We start from the raw sequence: 15,797 nt of genomic DNA on the forward strand, positions 1-15,797 counted from the left end.
GCTGGGGTTCCCTAACTGCGGTGAGGCGATAGACAGAATGCATATCCCTATCTTGGCCCCGGAACACTGGGGCGGCCAGTACATAAACCGCAAGGGGTACTTTTCCATGGTGCTGCAAGCACTGGTGGACGTTTCACCAACATCAACGTGGGATGGCCGGGAAAGGTGCATGATGCTTGCAACTTCAGGAACTCTGGTCTGTTTGAACAGCTGCAGGAAGGAACTTACTTCCCAGACCAGAAAATTACTGTTAGGGATGTTGAAATGCCTATAGTTATCCTCGAGGACCCAGCCTACCCCTTAATGCCATGGCTCATGAAGCGTACACAGGCAGCCTGGACAGTAGTAAGGAGCAGTTCAGCTATAGGCTAAGCAAGTGCAGAACGGTGGTAGAATGAGCGTTTGGACGTTTGAAAGCGCGCCGGCGCAGTTTACTGACTCAGATCTCAGCACAACCAATATTCCAATTGTAATTGCTGCTTGTTGTGTGCTCCACAATATCTGTGAGAGTAAGGGGGAGACATTTATGGCGGGGTGGGAGGTTGAGGCAACTCGCCTGGTAGCCATTTTCTCACAGCCAGACAACAGGGCAATTAGAGAGCGCAGCAGGGCGTGCTGCACATCAGAGAAGCTTTGAAAGCCAGTTTCATGACTGGCCAGGGTACGGTGTGAGAGTTGTGTTTGTTTCTCTTAAAGTTACCCGCCTCCTATATATATATGAAAGGAAATAAAGTCACAATTGTTTAAAAACCGTTCTTTATTATTTGTTGCACAAAACATTGAGAGAAATCAGAAGCTAGACTGGGGAGGGGCGGGTATTGGGTTAGGGGGGTGGAGGAGAAGGGAAGAACAAGTCCAGAAACCAAATCAAAATTTAGGATATGCCAGCTTTCTGCTGCTTGTGCAATCCTCTGGGGTTGACTGTGCGGCTCCCCGTAGCCTCCCCTACCCCCCCACCCCGTGTTCTTGGGCGTCTGGGTGAGGAGGCTATGGAACTTGGGGGGGAGGGAGGGTGGTTATTCAGGGGCTGCAGCAGCAGTCTGTGGTCTTGCTGCCTTTCCCACATTAGATCCACCATACAGCGGAGCATGTCAGTTTGCTCCCCCATGAGCTTGACCATACCATCCTGCCTGCTCTCATTGCGCACGTCCCTCCTCTCTTCTTATTCATGTAACGCTTTACGCGACTCCACAATTGTTTGCCTCCACGCATTCAGCTGGGCCCTATCAGTGCGGAAGGACTGCATGAGCTCGGCAAACATGTTGTCCCGAGTTCGTTTTTTCCTCCTTCAAACCTGGACCAGCCTCTGGGACAGAGTAGATAGGGGCCGCATTGAAACATTTGCGCCTACTGCAGGAGGAGAAAAAGGAGGGTAGTATTTTAAAAGATATTTTAGAGAACAAGTATTTTAGAGAACAAAGGGGACCCTGTTTCTCAGTAAAACAGGCAATTCATAGTACATAGCACATGTTCTTTCTGTACAAGGTCTCATTTTGCCTCTTATACTGAAGTGCCTGCCACTTTGGTGTGAGTAAGCCATCACATGCGGCCAGGCAACAGAATTCAGCTTGCAGGCAGCCTGCGGGCTCTCTGGGATGATTGCTTCACACAACACGCCCCCCCCCCCACACACACACACACCGATGAGGCTCTGAGCAGGGATGAGCCCTTTAAACTAAACGCGAACAGCCCAGCGTGGCTCCGATGAGGCTCTGAGCAAGGATGAGCCCTTTAAACTAAATGTGAATAGCCCAGCATGGCTGGGTTTCCTCCCCACCACGTGGCTCCGATCAAGCTTTCACTCACCAGAAGTGCCTTCTCCAGGGTCATGGTCCAGGAGCATGCTTTGGGAGTAGGGGGAGGCTATTGGCTCCAGCATTAAGAATAGTTCCTGGCTACGGAGGAAAACAGATTCCCCACTTGCCACCTGTGCACTGTCCTCCTCCTCCTCCTCCTCCTCTTCGTCCTTCAAAAACTCATCCTCCTCACTCCGTGCTACTCCTCCCTTGCAGGTGTCCATGGACAGTGGTGGGGTAGTGGTGTCGTCACCCCACATAATTGCATGCAGCTCATGGTAAAAGCGGCATATATGGGGCTGTGACCCAGAGTGCCCATTCACCTTCCTGGCTTTTTGGTACGCTTGCCTGAGCTCCTTGATTTTTGTATGACACTGTTCTGTGACCCTGGAGACTTTAACATACATATTTGCATTCCTTTTTTTGGAACGTAGTTCTGCCATAACAGATTTGTCTTTCCAACATGCAATGAGATCCAGTACCTCCTGTTTGGACCACGCTGGAGCTCATCTGCGAATCCAGGACTGTGTGGTCTCTTGAGATGGTAGGCTCTGCATAGTTGCCTATGATGGTGGACTCTGCAGATGGTCACCTGTGCTGATGGTGACCAAACAGGAAATTCAAAAGTTCCCGGGGCTTTTACTGCCTACCTGGCTAGTGCATCGGAGTTCAGAGTGTTGTCTAGAGCGGTCACAAGGGAGCATTCTGGGATAGCTCCCAGAGGCCAATATCGTCGAATTGCGTCCACAGTACCTGTAACCCGGAACTGCGATCTCGATTTTAGCGCTACTCCACTTGCCGAGGTGGAGTACAGAAATCGGAGTGAAGAGCCCTTTAAATCGAAAAAACTGGTTTGGTCGTGTAGACGGAACCAGTTTTATTTGGCGGTAACTCAGCTAATTCCGAAATAACCGTGTACTGTAGACCAGGCCTTAAGGTTGTAAAGTCAGGCACTCAAAAAAAGTTAATTCAGGCCCCCGTGCCCAAGCATTATAATACAGTTTTAATTAAATGATCTCATGCCATATTCCACAGGAGTCCTGCCTCATTCAGTGCACAGGATGAAAGTTACTCAATGAATCAAGATTGTGTACGGAATTGTGCTGTTGTCTGTTAAGACTATTGGCCTCGTTGCTATAGAATTTGGAAGGCAGGGGACTGCAGCAAGAAAAAGGAGGGTCTCCTGGTTAAGGCAGTTGAATGCTGCCCTAGAGAAGTGGATTCTACTCCTGCCTCTGGCACAGATTTCTATGTGATACTGGGCAAGTCATGTAAACCAAGTTTTTATAGATGGCCACTAAGTGTGTTCTTTTTTAAAGATGCCCAACTTGAGATACCTGGGTCTGATTTGCAGAAGTGCCAAGCATCCACAGTTGCAGCTGAAGTCAATAGCAGCTGTTCTCTGAACATATAGTGATAAATATTCTGAAAAAATCAGGCTCTAGGCATCTCAAGCAGCATCCAAAATTAGAAGATACTTGACAATTTTGGCCTTCATCTCTCTGTGCCTCAGTTTCCCATCTGTACAATGGGGAGAATACCTTTCTACCTCACAGGGTCTGTGTGTGTTAAGGTAAGTTTATTGATATTTGTGAAGCATTCAGATATGACAGAGAATAGTATAATTAAAAAAACATGATGAAATTAATTCTTTGCCTCAGGTCACCATCCCATGCTGCACTGACTCAACACCTGGCTTGGACAATTTCAACTAAACACTTAAAGTTTGTCCAAGTTATCAGTACCTGGAAATGGGGTTTTATAATGGAACATATTAGGCAACCTTAGCTATTGGCAGTGCTACCAGCTCTGCCTACAGCAAGTCACATCTAATCAGGACAGTGGGTAATGGACCTTTCAATGCCCACATCTCTATGTGAAAGTACCATAGAGTGCACTATACATACCCTGAGCACACTTCTGGCAACATGTTGTCTCATTAACAAATCTATTTCCATTTCCTGCACAACCTCCATAAATGAAAGTCCTACACTTCTTCAGCGCATGATCAAAATACCACAACAAGTAGGTTCCTTTACAATGTCCAAGATCCTTCTCCAAGAGGCAAACACGGTCTGTATGAAGAACAAAAGGTTAAAATCAGAACATTGGAGATGAAGCAACTCGTTGAATCAGCCTAATCTGTTTTCTTTTGTTCTGATCTGCTTAGCACCATATAGTAATTTAAAATACAGGATTTCATCCACAAAACCGCTGAATTCAAAGTGATATGATCAGTTTCTACTAACTACTGACCAGCGTATACAGTAATAAAGCCCCTCAACTACAATGCATTCCTCAGCCAATCTCATCCCCAAACTGCATAGAGGGGCTCTGCAGTGTTTCTCTGGAAGATTATCAAGTCTAGGCTCTGGCGGACTGGTTTGTTATCAATAAGATAGCCAGGGTTACCTATCATAGATATACTAAAAGGATAGATATACAACAGATTTGATTAGCTTAATGGCAGGTGTATAATGGGCCAAAGTCTACTCAGTTACACCCATTAGTTCAATGAGGTTGCACAGGTAACCAAGGGCCTAACTTAGTCCTGTGTGTTAGTAGGAATCAATTCCTCTATGACATGTGGTGTGGGACTTGAAAGTCTCATTTACTGGTCCAGACCTCTTACACTTACACAGCAGTGTAGAGTAGTAACTAGGACAATAACCTAGGACCCAAGAGATCTGGGTTCTGTTTCCTGACTCTGCCACTGATCAGGTGTGACCGTGGGCAAATCACTTCACTGGGGAGTATTCTTGTTTTAAGATTTTAAGTTCTCTGGGGTATGGACTGTCTCATGTGTTTATATAGCAGGTCCCTGATCTCAGCTGAGACTTCTAGGTGAAATTATAATATATTACACTGCATATGATGGCCGGGGGAAGATATTTTCCTTTGGATCAAGCCAGCAGTGTTATATATTTTAGGAAAGAAAGGCTGAGAATGTTGAGTGACACATCGAGTTCAGGATGTCTATCCCTGGTTAAGAATCTAAGCCTAAGTCACTTAAAGAGTATTACATGTGATTTCTTGGTGATATCACCAACAAATTCTTTATAACATCTCTTTTTAATTATAACGTTATAAGTCACAACCCCTATTCAAGAAGAGGAAATGCTTTCAGTAAAAAACTGCTTGTATGATCATGTTCTTATTTTTGTAAATGTAAATGCTAATTTTAAAGCTACCAATCCAAGGCTTTTGGCCACCTAATACATCACTAATACAATGAAATCCCATCAGCTTTACAGTAATCATTCAGCAACTCAGCCAGCCAGTCACCTACAGGAGCTCCCTCTCTACCCTCCCCCCGTATTGTTGTAGAAGTACACACTCAGAGCCCTCTCCAGAAACCCCATCAAACAAATGCAGAGCACCCAGAGGGTCACCAAATTCAGGCCATTTTGGAACAATGAGGGAGTAAGCTTCAGAACCCTGGGACCCTCATAGAGCATGCCCTGCCAACTACCCCCTCTTTTATTAAAAGGGGGATCCAGCTGACTGCAGTTGTTGCAGTATTCAGATTTAAGAACACACAAAGTAGAGAGACAATTGATGCTCTCTTGGATAGATTATTTCTACCCCAGTTCCCTATGTGTATTTCCAGGGGGCACCCTGACACAAAGTAAGGTAATTTCAAAGCCCAGAATTGATTCTCTTCATTCTCCCTCTTTATACTGTAGCTCTGAATGAAACCATCTGAATTTCCAATCCATGGCTTTAATGGTTTTCCTATAACACTCTGAGGTGGTCCCTTCCATTCCAAGTGACTTATTCTCAGTGGTGATGAAATTTTTTGCAGCATTACAATTGTAATAGCCTAATAAGGATTCCCACAGTTGTAGAATATGTGCATAGTCCTACAGTGAAAAAGGCTGTATTTACTCTCAACTCAAATGCAAATATGTTTTGAGATCTACAGAGCAATTGTGTTCCTGTAAATGTGATACAAGAAACAGATTGGAATTAAGGTAACCTGATCAAAATTGTTTATTCTGCTGACATGGTCTATGGCAGAGTTGGAATTATAGACCAGATCCTCAACTGGTATAACTGGTATAGTTCTACTTACTTCAATAGAGCTATACACTAATTTACACCAGCCGAGAATCTTGTTTTATTTGTTTATTTTAAACCACATTGAAAGATTGTTTTCCACTCCTTCATACTGGGGACTCAGGGTGACTAAAGGCACAATGTGATGATGTGCCACTCTTAGAAGAAACTTGACCTTTCCCATGATTTGTGTTTTGCCCAGAGTGACAGCTCTTTCCTGCCCTTGACAACACCTCAAAACTTTGAGACAACTGTCAAAACATACCTGATTCTGTCATTTCTGAGCATATCTGCAAAATACAATCCCTAGAATGGACATTTTTAAAGGCTACTTTGAGATCTTGGGTAACTGGTGATGTGAGCTCAGAGAATTGGAGGCAAACACATTCATTTTCACACTTCCACAGAACAGTGGTTTGAGCATTGGCCTGCTAAACCCAGGGTTGTGAGTTCAATCCTTGAGGGGGCCATTTAGGGATCTGGGGCAAAAATTGGTGATTGGTCCTGCTTTGAGCAGGGGGTTGGACTAGATGACCTCCTGAGGTCCCTTCCAACCCTGGGGGAAAAAACAAAACAACAACAACAACCTGGATAAGGAAATAATAATCTTTACTCTAGTACCTTCAGATAAGAAACTCTTCAGATCAACCATTTAATTGGCAGGACAGTGTCAAGAATTATAGTTATGAAGATGAGCAGTAGAAATTTGTCCCAAACTTGAGCCCTGAAGGAAGGCAGCTGAATTCAAAGGCACTGATCCCATATAGAGCACATTCTGGTAGCAGCAGTGCTTACAGCTGTAGTAGAAATTAGCAGCAGTGGAGCACTATATACAGCAGACAGAGAAGGAACTGCAATCTCTTTTCCAGCTGCAGAAAAATAGCATTGGGGGAAGAAATTAAATGCTAGACAGACCGTTACAAGATCTCCCAAAGGCCTTGCCTATCTGGGCCTGTATTCTAGATTTTACAGTAAAATGATCTCAAGGATTCCAGTGGAAGATTTTTTGAACAACTAAAGCATTTCCCTTTGCAGTCTTTGTAACCCAAACCTTGCTTTATGTTCTGTTATGCTTTAGCACAATGCTGCAGAGTATAAACAAAAGTGAAAGTGACTATACATTTCACTCAGTTTTCATAAAGAAAATAGAAAAGAGTACATGAAATAAGCAATCTCTGAATGCATCCAATGAAGTGAGCTGTAGCTCACGAAAGCTTATGCTCAAATAAATTGGTTAGTCTCTAAGGTGCCACAAGTACTCCTTTTCTTTTTGCGAATACAGATTAACACGCCTGCTACTCTGAAACTTTCCATTTTTAAAAAGTCTCCAGTTTTAATTACCTAAGATGTTATTCATAACAGGTAAGGAATTCTTTTAAACTGAAAGTTCTCCTACGTTTTGCAGTTTTACATACCAGTCTAATCAATTGTTAAACTGCCCATTTTCGTCTATGCAACAATGTGAGTGACATCGGGGTGAGATCCAACAATGTTATTTCCTTTAACTAGCTTTAGGGCTTGCTAACACTTACAGTAACTGCTTATGTAAATTTAATGTGACAGTCTCTTCAAACGCAATCTTACAAATTTCAGAGTAGCAGCCATGTTCGTCTGTATTCGCAAAAAGAAAAGGAGTATTTGTGCCACCTTAGAGACTAACCAATTTATCTGAGCATAAGCTTTCGTGAGCTACAGCTCACTTCATCAGATGCATCCGATGAAGTGAGCTGTAGCTCACAAAAGCTTATGCTCAAATAAATTGGTTAGTCTCTAAGGTGCCACAAGTACTCCTTTAATCTTGCAAATATAATCATAGTTGTGTACTCATGCTTCTAACACTATTAAGTGCTCAGGAGTATTTATTACATCCTTTCATTGGTCAAAACAGAACATTGTCTATCTAGCGCAATTAATTTCATTCCACTATGACTACAGCATTATGAACATGTTTGGCCTAAAGATTTTGGAGACGGCTAGTTAAGTTAGCTTGGGTGTATTAAACAAACAAATAAAAAAAGCCTGACTCATTTTACATGAAGTGCACTGGGGATACAGAGAAGGACTCCAAGTTCTCACAGATCTTCTGATGAAATGTAACCCAACACTGTCCATTAGACTGAAACATTTGGCACTCATGCTGTGTTGGAGTTAACCAAGTCAGTCAATCAGAGAACAAAACCACAGAGAAAATTTAAAGGAGCTCTTAACTAATTTAGGAGCCCAAGTCCCATTAACTTGGTTAGCTAACTAAGCCACATGGGGCAAAACACAAAGCACAGACTTTTGCGTTGAAAATACTGAATACTCAAACTGTTTTCAAGTTTTAGATTTTCCTCCCTCCATGAATAGCTTATGAACAACTTTAAGTGAAATAGATTTGAGCACTTCATAATCTATCTGCAAAATTCAACTAATAAATGATGTGTTACAATTATTTGCTTGTTGCTAGTTTACCCCAAAGCATTTAGAGGGGTAGAACTAGAAAGAATGGAATGAAAACAACAGAAGGGAAATTTAGGCTGAGTCTCAGGGGGGAAAAAAACAAGTGTCCTAATAGCAAAGATCTCGTATGCTATGGAAGAGACTTCCAGAGGAAGTGGTGGATGAAACCTTGTCCAATCTATTTATATAAGTCCCAAGCCAAACACAGAAAAAATCCTGACAGGAACCATCCTGCACTGGTAGTGAGATGGACTAATGGGTCTTTTCCAGCTCTAATTTCTGTTTGTACAGTACACAGCAGTAGAAGCATGGCAGCTGTTTCAGTGTCTGTAAATTGTAACTGTAGACAGACTGTATAATTTGCCCCCCTACATTAAACAAGTATGTTTGTAGCCAAAATATTCTGCATGATATTTCTCCTGCATTGTTTGTTGTAAGCCCCAAGACATCTGCCTCTGTGCTGCACATACTCAATTCTAATTTAAATAACTCTCCACTGTTCCCTGCATATATCTGATCCTAGTGCCACTTCGCTCTAGTGGATGTATCTGAACAAACAGGTTTGATGGCTCAGAACACTTTTGTCCTGGTCAGTTTCTATTCTAAAGCTCTGAGCAAGAATCTCTGGGCAAAATGCCTAACTGTTTGCAGGGCTAGCACAAGGCCTTCCTTAACTTAGGATGGGCTGAAATGACACTTGTGCTGCCTCATAATTGAATCATAGAATATCAGGGTTGGAAGGGACCTCAGGAGATCATCTAGTCCAACCCCCTGCTCAAAGCAGGACCAATCCCCAATTTTTGGCCCAGATCCCAAACGGCCCCCTCAAGGATTGAGCTCACAACCCTGGGTTTAGCAGGCCAGTGCTCAAACCACTGAGCTATCCCTCCCCCCTGGGATAGTTGAGGGGGAATCCTAATTCATACGCTCATGGACTTGTCCATGGGACAGGCAAATGGGAGTTTTCCTGGGACTTAGTCTTGCAACATTCCTAGTTCCTTCTCTTTTACCGCATGCAAAGTAATTTTTCAAGCTCAGTTGTTCCCAGTGTTCAGCTGCAATCTGAATACAAAAGGCAGAACTGGCTCAAACTCCCTTTCCCCCAGGCCTCTGCCTGTTTCTAGGACTAAAGTAGGCCTTTTGAAGGTTTGTTTCCAGGTTCCAGATGGAACTGGAAGAAGAAATGGCAAAAGACAGCCGGAGGAAGGGGCGGTTATTAGGATTTTTCACCTGCTCTGAAGTGGGAAACCATGGGAGTCTCCTGAGAAACTATGTTCTTCATTAGTTTCCCAAAGCAGTTCAGATAAGCACCAGCACTTTTGGTTGCTTATATACACAGCAAACCCAAACTCTGAACTGACTGACAATATCCAAATGAGAATAAATCAGCCACCAATTTACAGGGCCTCAAATAGAGACCTTCTGTGGAGTGCTGGTGAATGAGCCAACACCTCATATCCACAGCCCTTAACTTTGAGATGCAGAGAAGGACCCAAGTCATAGTTTGGATCTGGACTTGCTTTAGACACTAAAAATAATGTTCAAGACACCCAGATATAATTCTAGTACTTAAGGTGGTGAAATCTTGCCAGGAGGAGAGAATCAGGAAGTTATAGTATTTAATATGAACTGAATTTTTAATGTTATGAAATACTTTAAAGGCTGGAATTTTGCTACTAGCACCTTGAGGAATGTAGTGTTATCTCATAGGATGGAACTAAACTAAACTAAACGACTAGTTTAAAAAAAAAACCCAGAGTTATCTCCATCAAACATTTGACAGTTTATATAATAAGGTAGAAGAGCCAGAGAAGTGTTTCCTATTTCAGGGTTGGCAATATTCAGTTTGGCATCAGTTACATATCTAAGATCCAATATCTCATAATCCTGCAGAGCTAAATAGAGGAGTTTTTCTACAACTGTAAAGGGGAGATCCCCAAACTGTCCAATAGAACATAGAGCACTTGCTTCTAGCCAGCTCTGAGGTACCAGACTTCAAATCATGTCCAGGGAAACCATCTTTAGGAAGTTTTAACAGATTTTTAAATATGTACTGACTATAATTTCTCTCTTTCTGAGTCCTACACAGTTAGACTCAGGGTCAATACTGTGGGAATTTCAGTGGCCATCAGGGACCTCCTCCTCCAGCTGGCAGTAGTATATAAAGCACACGTCATCTTGTTTCAGGAAATACACACTACCATTAACACTCAATAATCAATCCCTGTCTTTGCTGTTGTGTCTCACCTCTATTACAGGCATATTGCCTGTGCCTAGGATGGCATCCTACATCAGGGAAGGCATTCCAGCAACTTCAGTCTCATCATCAGGTCCAAATGATATAATCAAATGTCAGGCTATAAAAGTGAAGGACCTGACCCTTATCAATGTCTAGAAACCTCCATCAACCAACTGGCCAACTCCTCTTCTCCCCACCTTCTCGAGACCTTCAGTCTACTGCGGCAATTTTAACTTACGCCGTTCCCACTGGGGATACGCTGATGACAATGTGGATGGAGTAAAGCTAGAGGAGTGGGTGTTGATGGTCAACCTGCAGCTTCTATATGATCCTAAGCAGCCACCACTTTCCATAGCAACAGATGGACTTTGCCTCTTCTACAATTAGAAGAAGCTATGCAGAGAATGGAAAAGTCAAAATAAAAGCCAGTCTGACTTACCATCATCTGGATAGATTACTTCAGCTAACGTAGAGCATGTCTTCATACACTGCCTGTCAGTGAAGAAGCGATTTCCATTCCCACCAGCACCTCTGTATGCAAATGGTTTACAGCGATCTGTGGTTTTATCATAGTAGAGTCGGATCCCAATCTTGTCTCCATGTAGACCTTCATCCATTGGCTCATTACATACTGCACCAGGAAACACCAAAATGGAAAGCATGTTACTCACAGATAAAGTCTACCTGGCAATATTTACAATGGCAAGAGGTGCTAGTTTATTCTGGTATAATTTCCCCATTTGGCCTGATAATGTTCTTATTGCTACACTGAAGTGCCATTTTAAGACTGCTGGCCCGGTGTTCTTGCTGAGAGCGACCTCATGGTAGAGCTCTTACCAATGTGTAGCCATTGCCCCAAAGGGTGTAGGGGGTGGCACGAGGAAGAATCTGCTGTGGAGAGGCTGCAACGCCATTCCAAAGGCTGCTTCGACCCCACAGCTGCACTGCCAACACATTCCCTTCCCTGAAGGAGTGAAGGCTAGAATATTTAGACTGTCTAAATCATTTTGCTTTGACATTTCTAATGATAAAAAATAAGCAGAATAACTTTTGTAAATGCATTTGGTAAAAAAGTTTTTTAAAAACCAGACATCATTCAAGCCTTCAGACAGGAAAAAAGGCACTAACTAAATTTCTCCTCTCCCCCCTTTTGGTGGTCACCTTTAGAGACGAAAAGCTATGCCAGTAGCTTCTTTCATGTTAGTTTTTAGAGCCAACCCTGTTAACAAACAGCCAAAAACCAAACAAGCTTTTTATATCTCACTCCAAAGCTAACAAAATACCAATTCACTGTTCTGGCTGGACCACAGCTTGCTTTGAATTTCTGCACCAGTGGAAACTGTTCTACAAGTCTGCAGTTGGGGTAACCTATTTTAACCATCCCGTATTGACTTAAAGCACAGGTTTCTTTGTTATCAATCTGAACCCAAAAGACTGAGCTGTGAGTAAACTTGGAGTTGGATAAGCGTTAATAGTTATCTGTCTGGTTCCATTTTAAAATATACCGTTAGCTCAGATGATTGGCAGCTGACACCAGTGAGTCACATCAGACAACTTAAAGATATTTTGGAAACAGCTGCAGAGTAGTTTGTTTGCAATCACAAGCAGACTGTTTAGTTTTTTGCTTTTGCTTTGCATTAGAGGAAGAGATGCATAGAAATAACGAGCAATATTTCCCTGTTCTTTTGGCTTTTTTATTTGAGCATATGATTATAGGACAACTATAGAGCACAAGACTTTGCACAGCAATGTAGACCCTCCAGGAGGAGCCAAGGTTATTTGGGGCCAGATTGTACCCATCCATTGCCTGGTAATGCTAGAGGGGAGGACACAAGGAGACTATATCTGCTCCCTCTAAGGCTATGTCTACACTACTGCGGTAAATTGACCTACTCTATGCAACTCCAGATACGTGAATAACGTAGCTGGAGTCGATGTACCTTAGGTCAAGTTACCATGGGGTCTACACCGCAGGGGGTCGATGGGAGAAAATCTCCCATCGACTTACCTTACTCTTCTTGTCGGGAGTAGAGTACAGGGGTTGACTGCAGAGCGATCTGCAGTCAATTTGGCGGGTCTTTACTAGACCCACTAAGTCGACCACCGGTGCATCAATCTCAAAGCGTCAGTCTTGGTTGTAGTGTAGACCTGAAAGGGCCAGGCATAGTCAATCTCTGTGCTCTGATTCTATCAGCACAAGCTGACCAGAGGAAGGATGGAATGGGGCAGTGAAATCATTGTCCCACCTCCTTCCTTTTGCACTGGCTAATGGTTCTGGCCAGCTGCAGAGAGGGAAGCACACTGCACCAGTGGGCATTATCTCTAATGTACAGACAGGGAATTGAGGCAGACGTCAAGAGTCAGCGGCAATGTTAGGAACTGAAATTCAGAATCCTGCAAGATGAAGATTGTGAGAGTGCAGCCCTGAGCCATCATTCTTCGTCGTGCAGGCCCGGGTCAAACCATAATTGCGTTAAAGACTCAGCTCCTCCTGGATAAAGCTCAGTCTGAACATGACTCTTAGCTACCCATGAGCCACTAACATGAAGCAAGCTGATGGGAACAGGCCCTGCCATTTGACAAGGACCCTATGATCAGCGTAGGTCATGAGGCACTGATTACTGATATTGGTTTGTTGTTACCCTCACACACATTTCTGAGTCAGTGGCCAGCCCTCATTGCTGCTCCTTCTCTCACTTTAATTGCCCACAATGGCTACTCAGGTGCAGGTAAGAGCTGCACTTACCACTGCAGCCCCCTGGATAATAATCCTACCATTGTGAGCAGGGGCAGTGGGATAGAGGCAGAACCTGGGAGCTGGCTGCCAAAGGAAGCCTCCACAGCAGAGAACTAGAGATCGGGGACCAAAAGATGAACAGGGAAGCATCCTGTTGCTGGCACATGGCCAGCACTAGACACAGCAAGAGGATACAGTCCAATGGTCTTGTGACAGCCCTGGCCAAGCTCCCTATGCCAGACGCTCACCAGACTGCTATGTTTGGATATACACGCTGGGCTCATGTGCTTTTAAGCTTCCCTTGGTCTGGCTAGGCTCTTGTACAGTTTCTGGCACAATTCCTGGCCAGTACCTCCTCTGGAAATGGGATCCCATGGCCAAGATGCCCTAGGCCAGTGCTGAACACTCCAAGGCTTCCCAGTAGGTGCCAAGAGAACTATAATACAAACTGCCTTCAAGCTAGTCAGTGACTAACCCTCTTGCAGTAAACTAAGGGGGGAGGTGTGACATTCTTTACCTTGGGGGAGCGTGCTGTAACCCCCATATTTCTCATTTTCATATAATCATGATCTTATGTATAAAGCATGCCTTGTAACGGGGAAAGGTTATGACCTGCTGAAAGTCATTTCTCTATCCATATATGTATATCATTAATGCATATGAAGTTATGAGAATTGTGTAGTATGGTTGTCACTAAAACATGCTGTAAATTGGGGGAAATCAACCAGATATTTGCTCCCCAGAGGCAACAGCAAGGAAAGTAACCAATGCTGGGCGGGGTGTCAAACAACTCATCAACAGCCATTGTTCAGCAAGGGAGCTACAATGCAATGACGCACCTGCATGAGACTACACCAGGGGAATTGCTCAACCTTGCTTTGAGAGACTCAGTAATGCTCACCTGACTCTGGTAGGGCGGGAGGGCAAAGCCAAGAGGAAGGAGAGGACATGATAAAAGGAAAACACATTTGCCATGCTCGTCCTCTCTCTTCCACCTACATCGACAGACACCACACCAAGCAACTGAAGCGCTGATCAAAGGGGAGAGCCTGGCTGAAGAGCAACCAGCCAGCCTGTGGTGAGAAGCATCTAAGTTTGTAGGGGCATTGAAAGTGTTAAGATCAGCTTAGAATGCATTTTACTTTTATTTCATTTGACCAAAGCTGACTTGTTATGTTTTGACTTATAATCACTTAAAATCTATCTTTATAGTTAATACATTTGTTTGTTTATTCTACCTGAAGCAGTGTGTTTGGTTTGAAGTGTGTCAGAGGCTCCCATTGGGATAACAAGCCTGGTACATATCAATTTCTTTGTTAAATTGACAAACTTATATAAGCTTGCAGCATCCAGTGGGCATAACTGGACACTGCAACAAGGAGGTTCCCAGGGTTGTGTCTGGGACCGGAGATATTGGCTAGTGTCATTCGGTTGCACAATCCAAGGAGCAGCTTACATGCCAGAGGCTGTGCATGAACAGCCCAGGAGTGGGGGTTCTCACAGTAGTGCAAGGTAAGGCTGGCTCCCAGAGTCAAGGATTGGAGTGACCTAGCAGATCACCGGTCCAGATAACACCAGAATGGAACATTACACCCACCCTGAAAGAAATCTTTTCTGAATCCCCTCTTCTGGCCCGTAAACTCTCCATGCTCAAGCTCCCCACAGACCAGGACACACCAAATCAAAGCGGCACCGGACACTGCCAGAACAACAGACGCAAAACCTGCAGCCATCTCTCTAGCACTACAATGATCAACACCCGCCGCAGCACACCTTTCAAGATCTATGGGTCCTACACATGCCTATCACAACATGTGGTGAACCACCTCCAGTGCACTAAATGTCCCAAAAGAAACTATGTGGGAGAAGCCAGACAATCACAATGCTCTCAAATATACTCACACAGGAAAACGATAAAAGACAAAAACATCACATCACCTGTGGGTGAACACTTTTCACAAAGTGATCACTCTATATCTGACCTATCAGTCCCCATCCTCAAAAGGAAACCTGCACAACACTTTCAAGAGATAAGCATGGGAGCTGAAATTCATAACTTTGCTAGACATTAAATATCATCGACTGAATACTTACACTGGATTTATGGCTTATTACAACAATCTATAACCCACTAACAACCCCTCCCGCCCGAACTGCTCCCTCTCTATGACTGGAGAGGTATTAACAGGCCACTTCACCTTGAAATATGTCTTAACTATTTATGCTAAACAATCTATTCCATCTTGTGTTTAGCTGTGACATTCTGCACAAGGGCTTGTCTATGCTTAAAATGCTGCAGTGGTTCAGCTGCGCCAATGCGTCTCTGTGCCACTATAGCACTTCAAGAAAGATGTTACCTATGCCAACGGGAGGGCTTTTCCTGTTGTCATAGGTAATCCACCTCCCCAAGAGGTAGTAGCTATGTCACTCTCCCATCAACACAGTGCTCTCTACGCCAGGATTTAGGTCAGCATAACTGCATCACTCAGGAGTGTGGAAAATCCATATTGTCTGGAAACCAAGA

General features: G+C 43.8%; 1 protein-coding gene across 4 annotated transcripts in view; it reads right to left on the reverse strand.

The window, feature by feature from the left end:
- APH1B (aph-1B gamma-secretase subunit) overlaps positions 1-15,797 on the reverse strand; it is a 112,307-nt gene that overhangs the window by 7,611 nt on the left and 88,899 nt on the right. For 3 of the 4 annotated variants that reach the window (XM_073303577.2, XM_073303578.2, XM_073303579.2), the window contains exons 5-6: positions 10,976-11,167; positions 3,704-3,871 (exon numbers count right to left, since the gene is read on the reverse strand). In XM_073303577.2, coding sequence (XP_073159678.2) covers positions 3,704-3,871; positions 10,976-11,167 — 360 coding nt within the window. Of the gene's footprint in view, positions 1-3,703; positions 3,872-6,476; positions 6,725-10,975; positions 11,168-15,797 lie in introns of those variants that run through there. The other variant, XR_012153960.2, reaches the window with a different exon arrangement.

This window comes from Lepidochelys kempii, chromosome 10 (genome assembly GCF_965140285.1).
Source record: "Lepidochelys kempii isolate rLepKem1 chromosome 10, rLepKem1.hap1, whole genome shotgun sequence".
In the NCBI taxonomy this organism is placed as follows: domain Eukaryota; kingdom Metazoa; phylum Chordata; order Testudines; family Cheloniidae; genus Lepidochelys; species Lepidochelys kempii.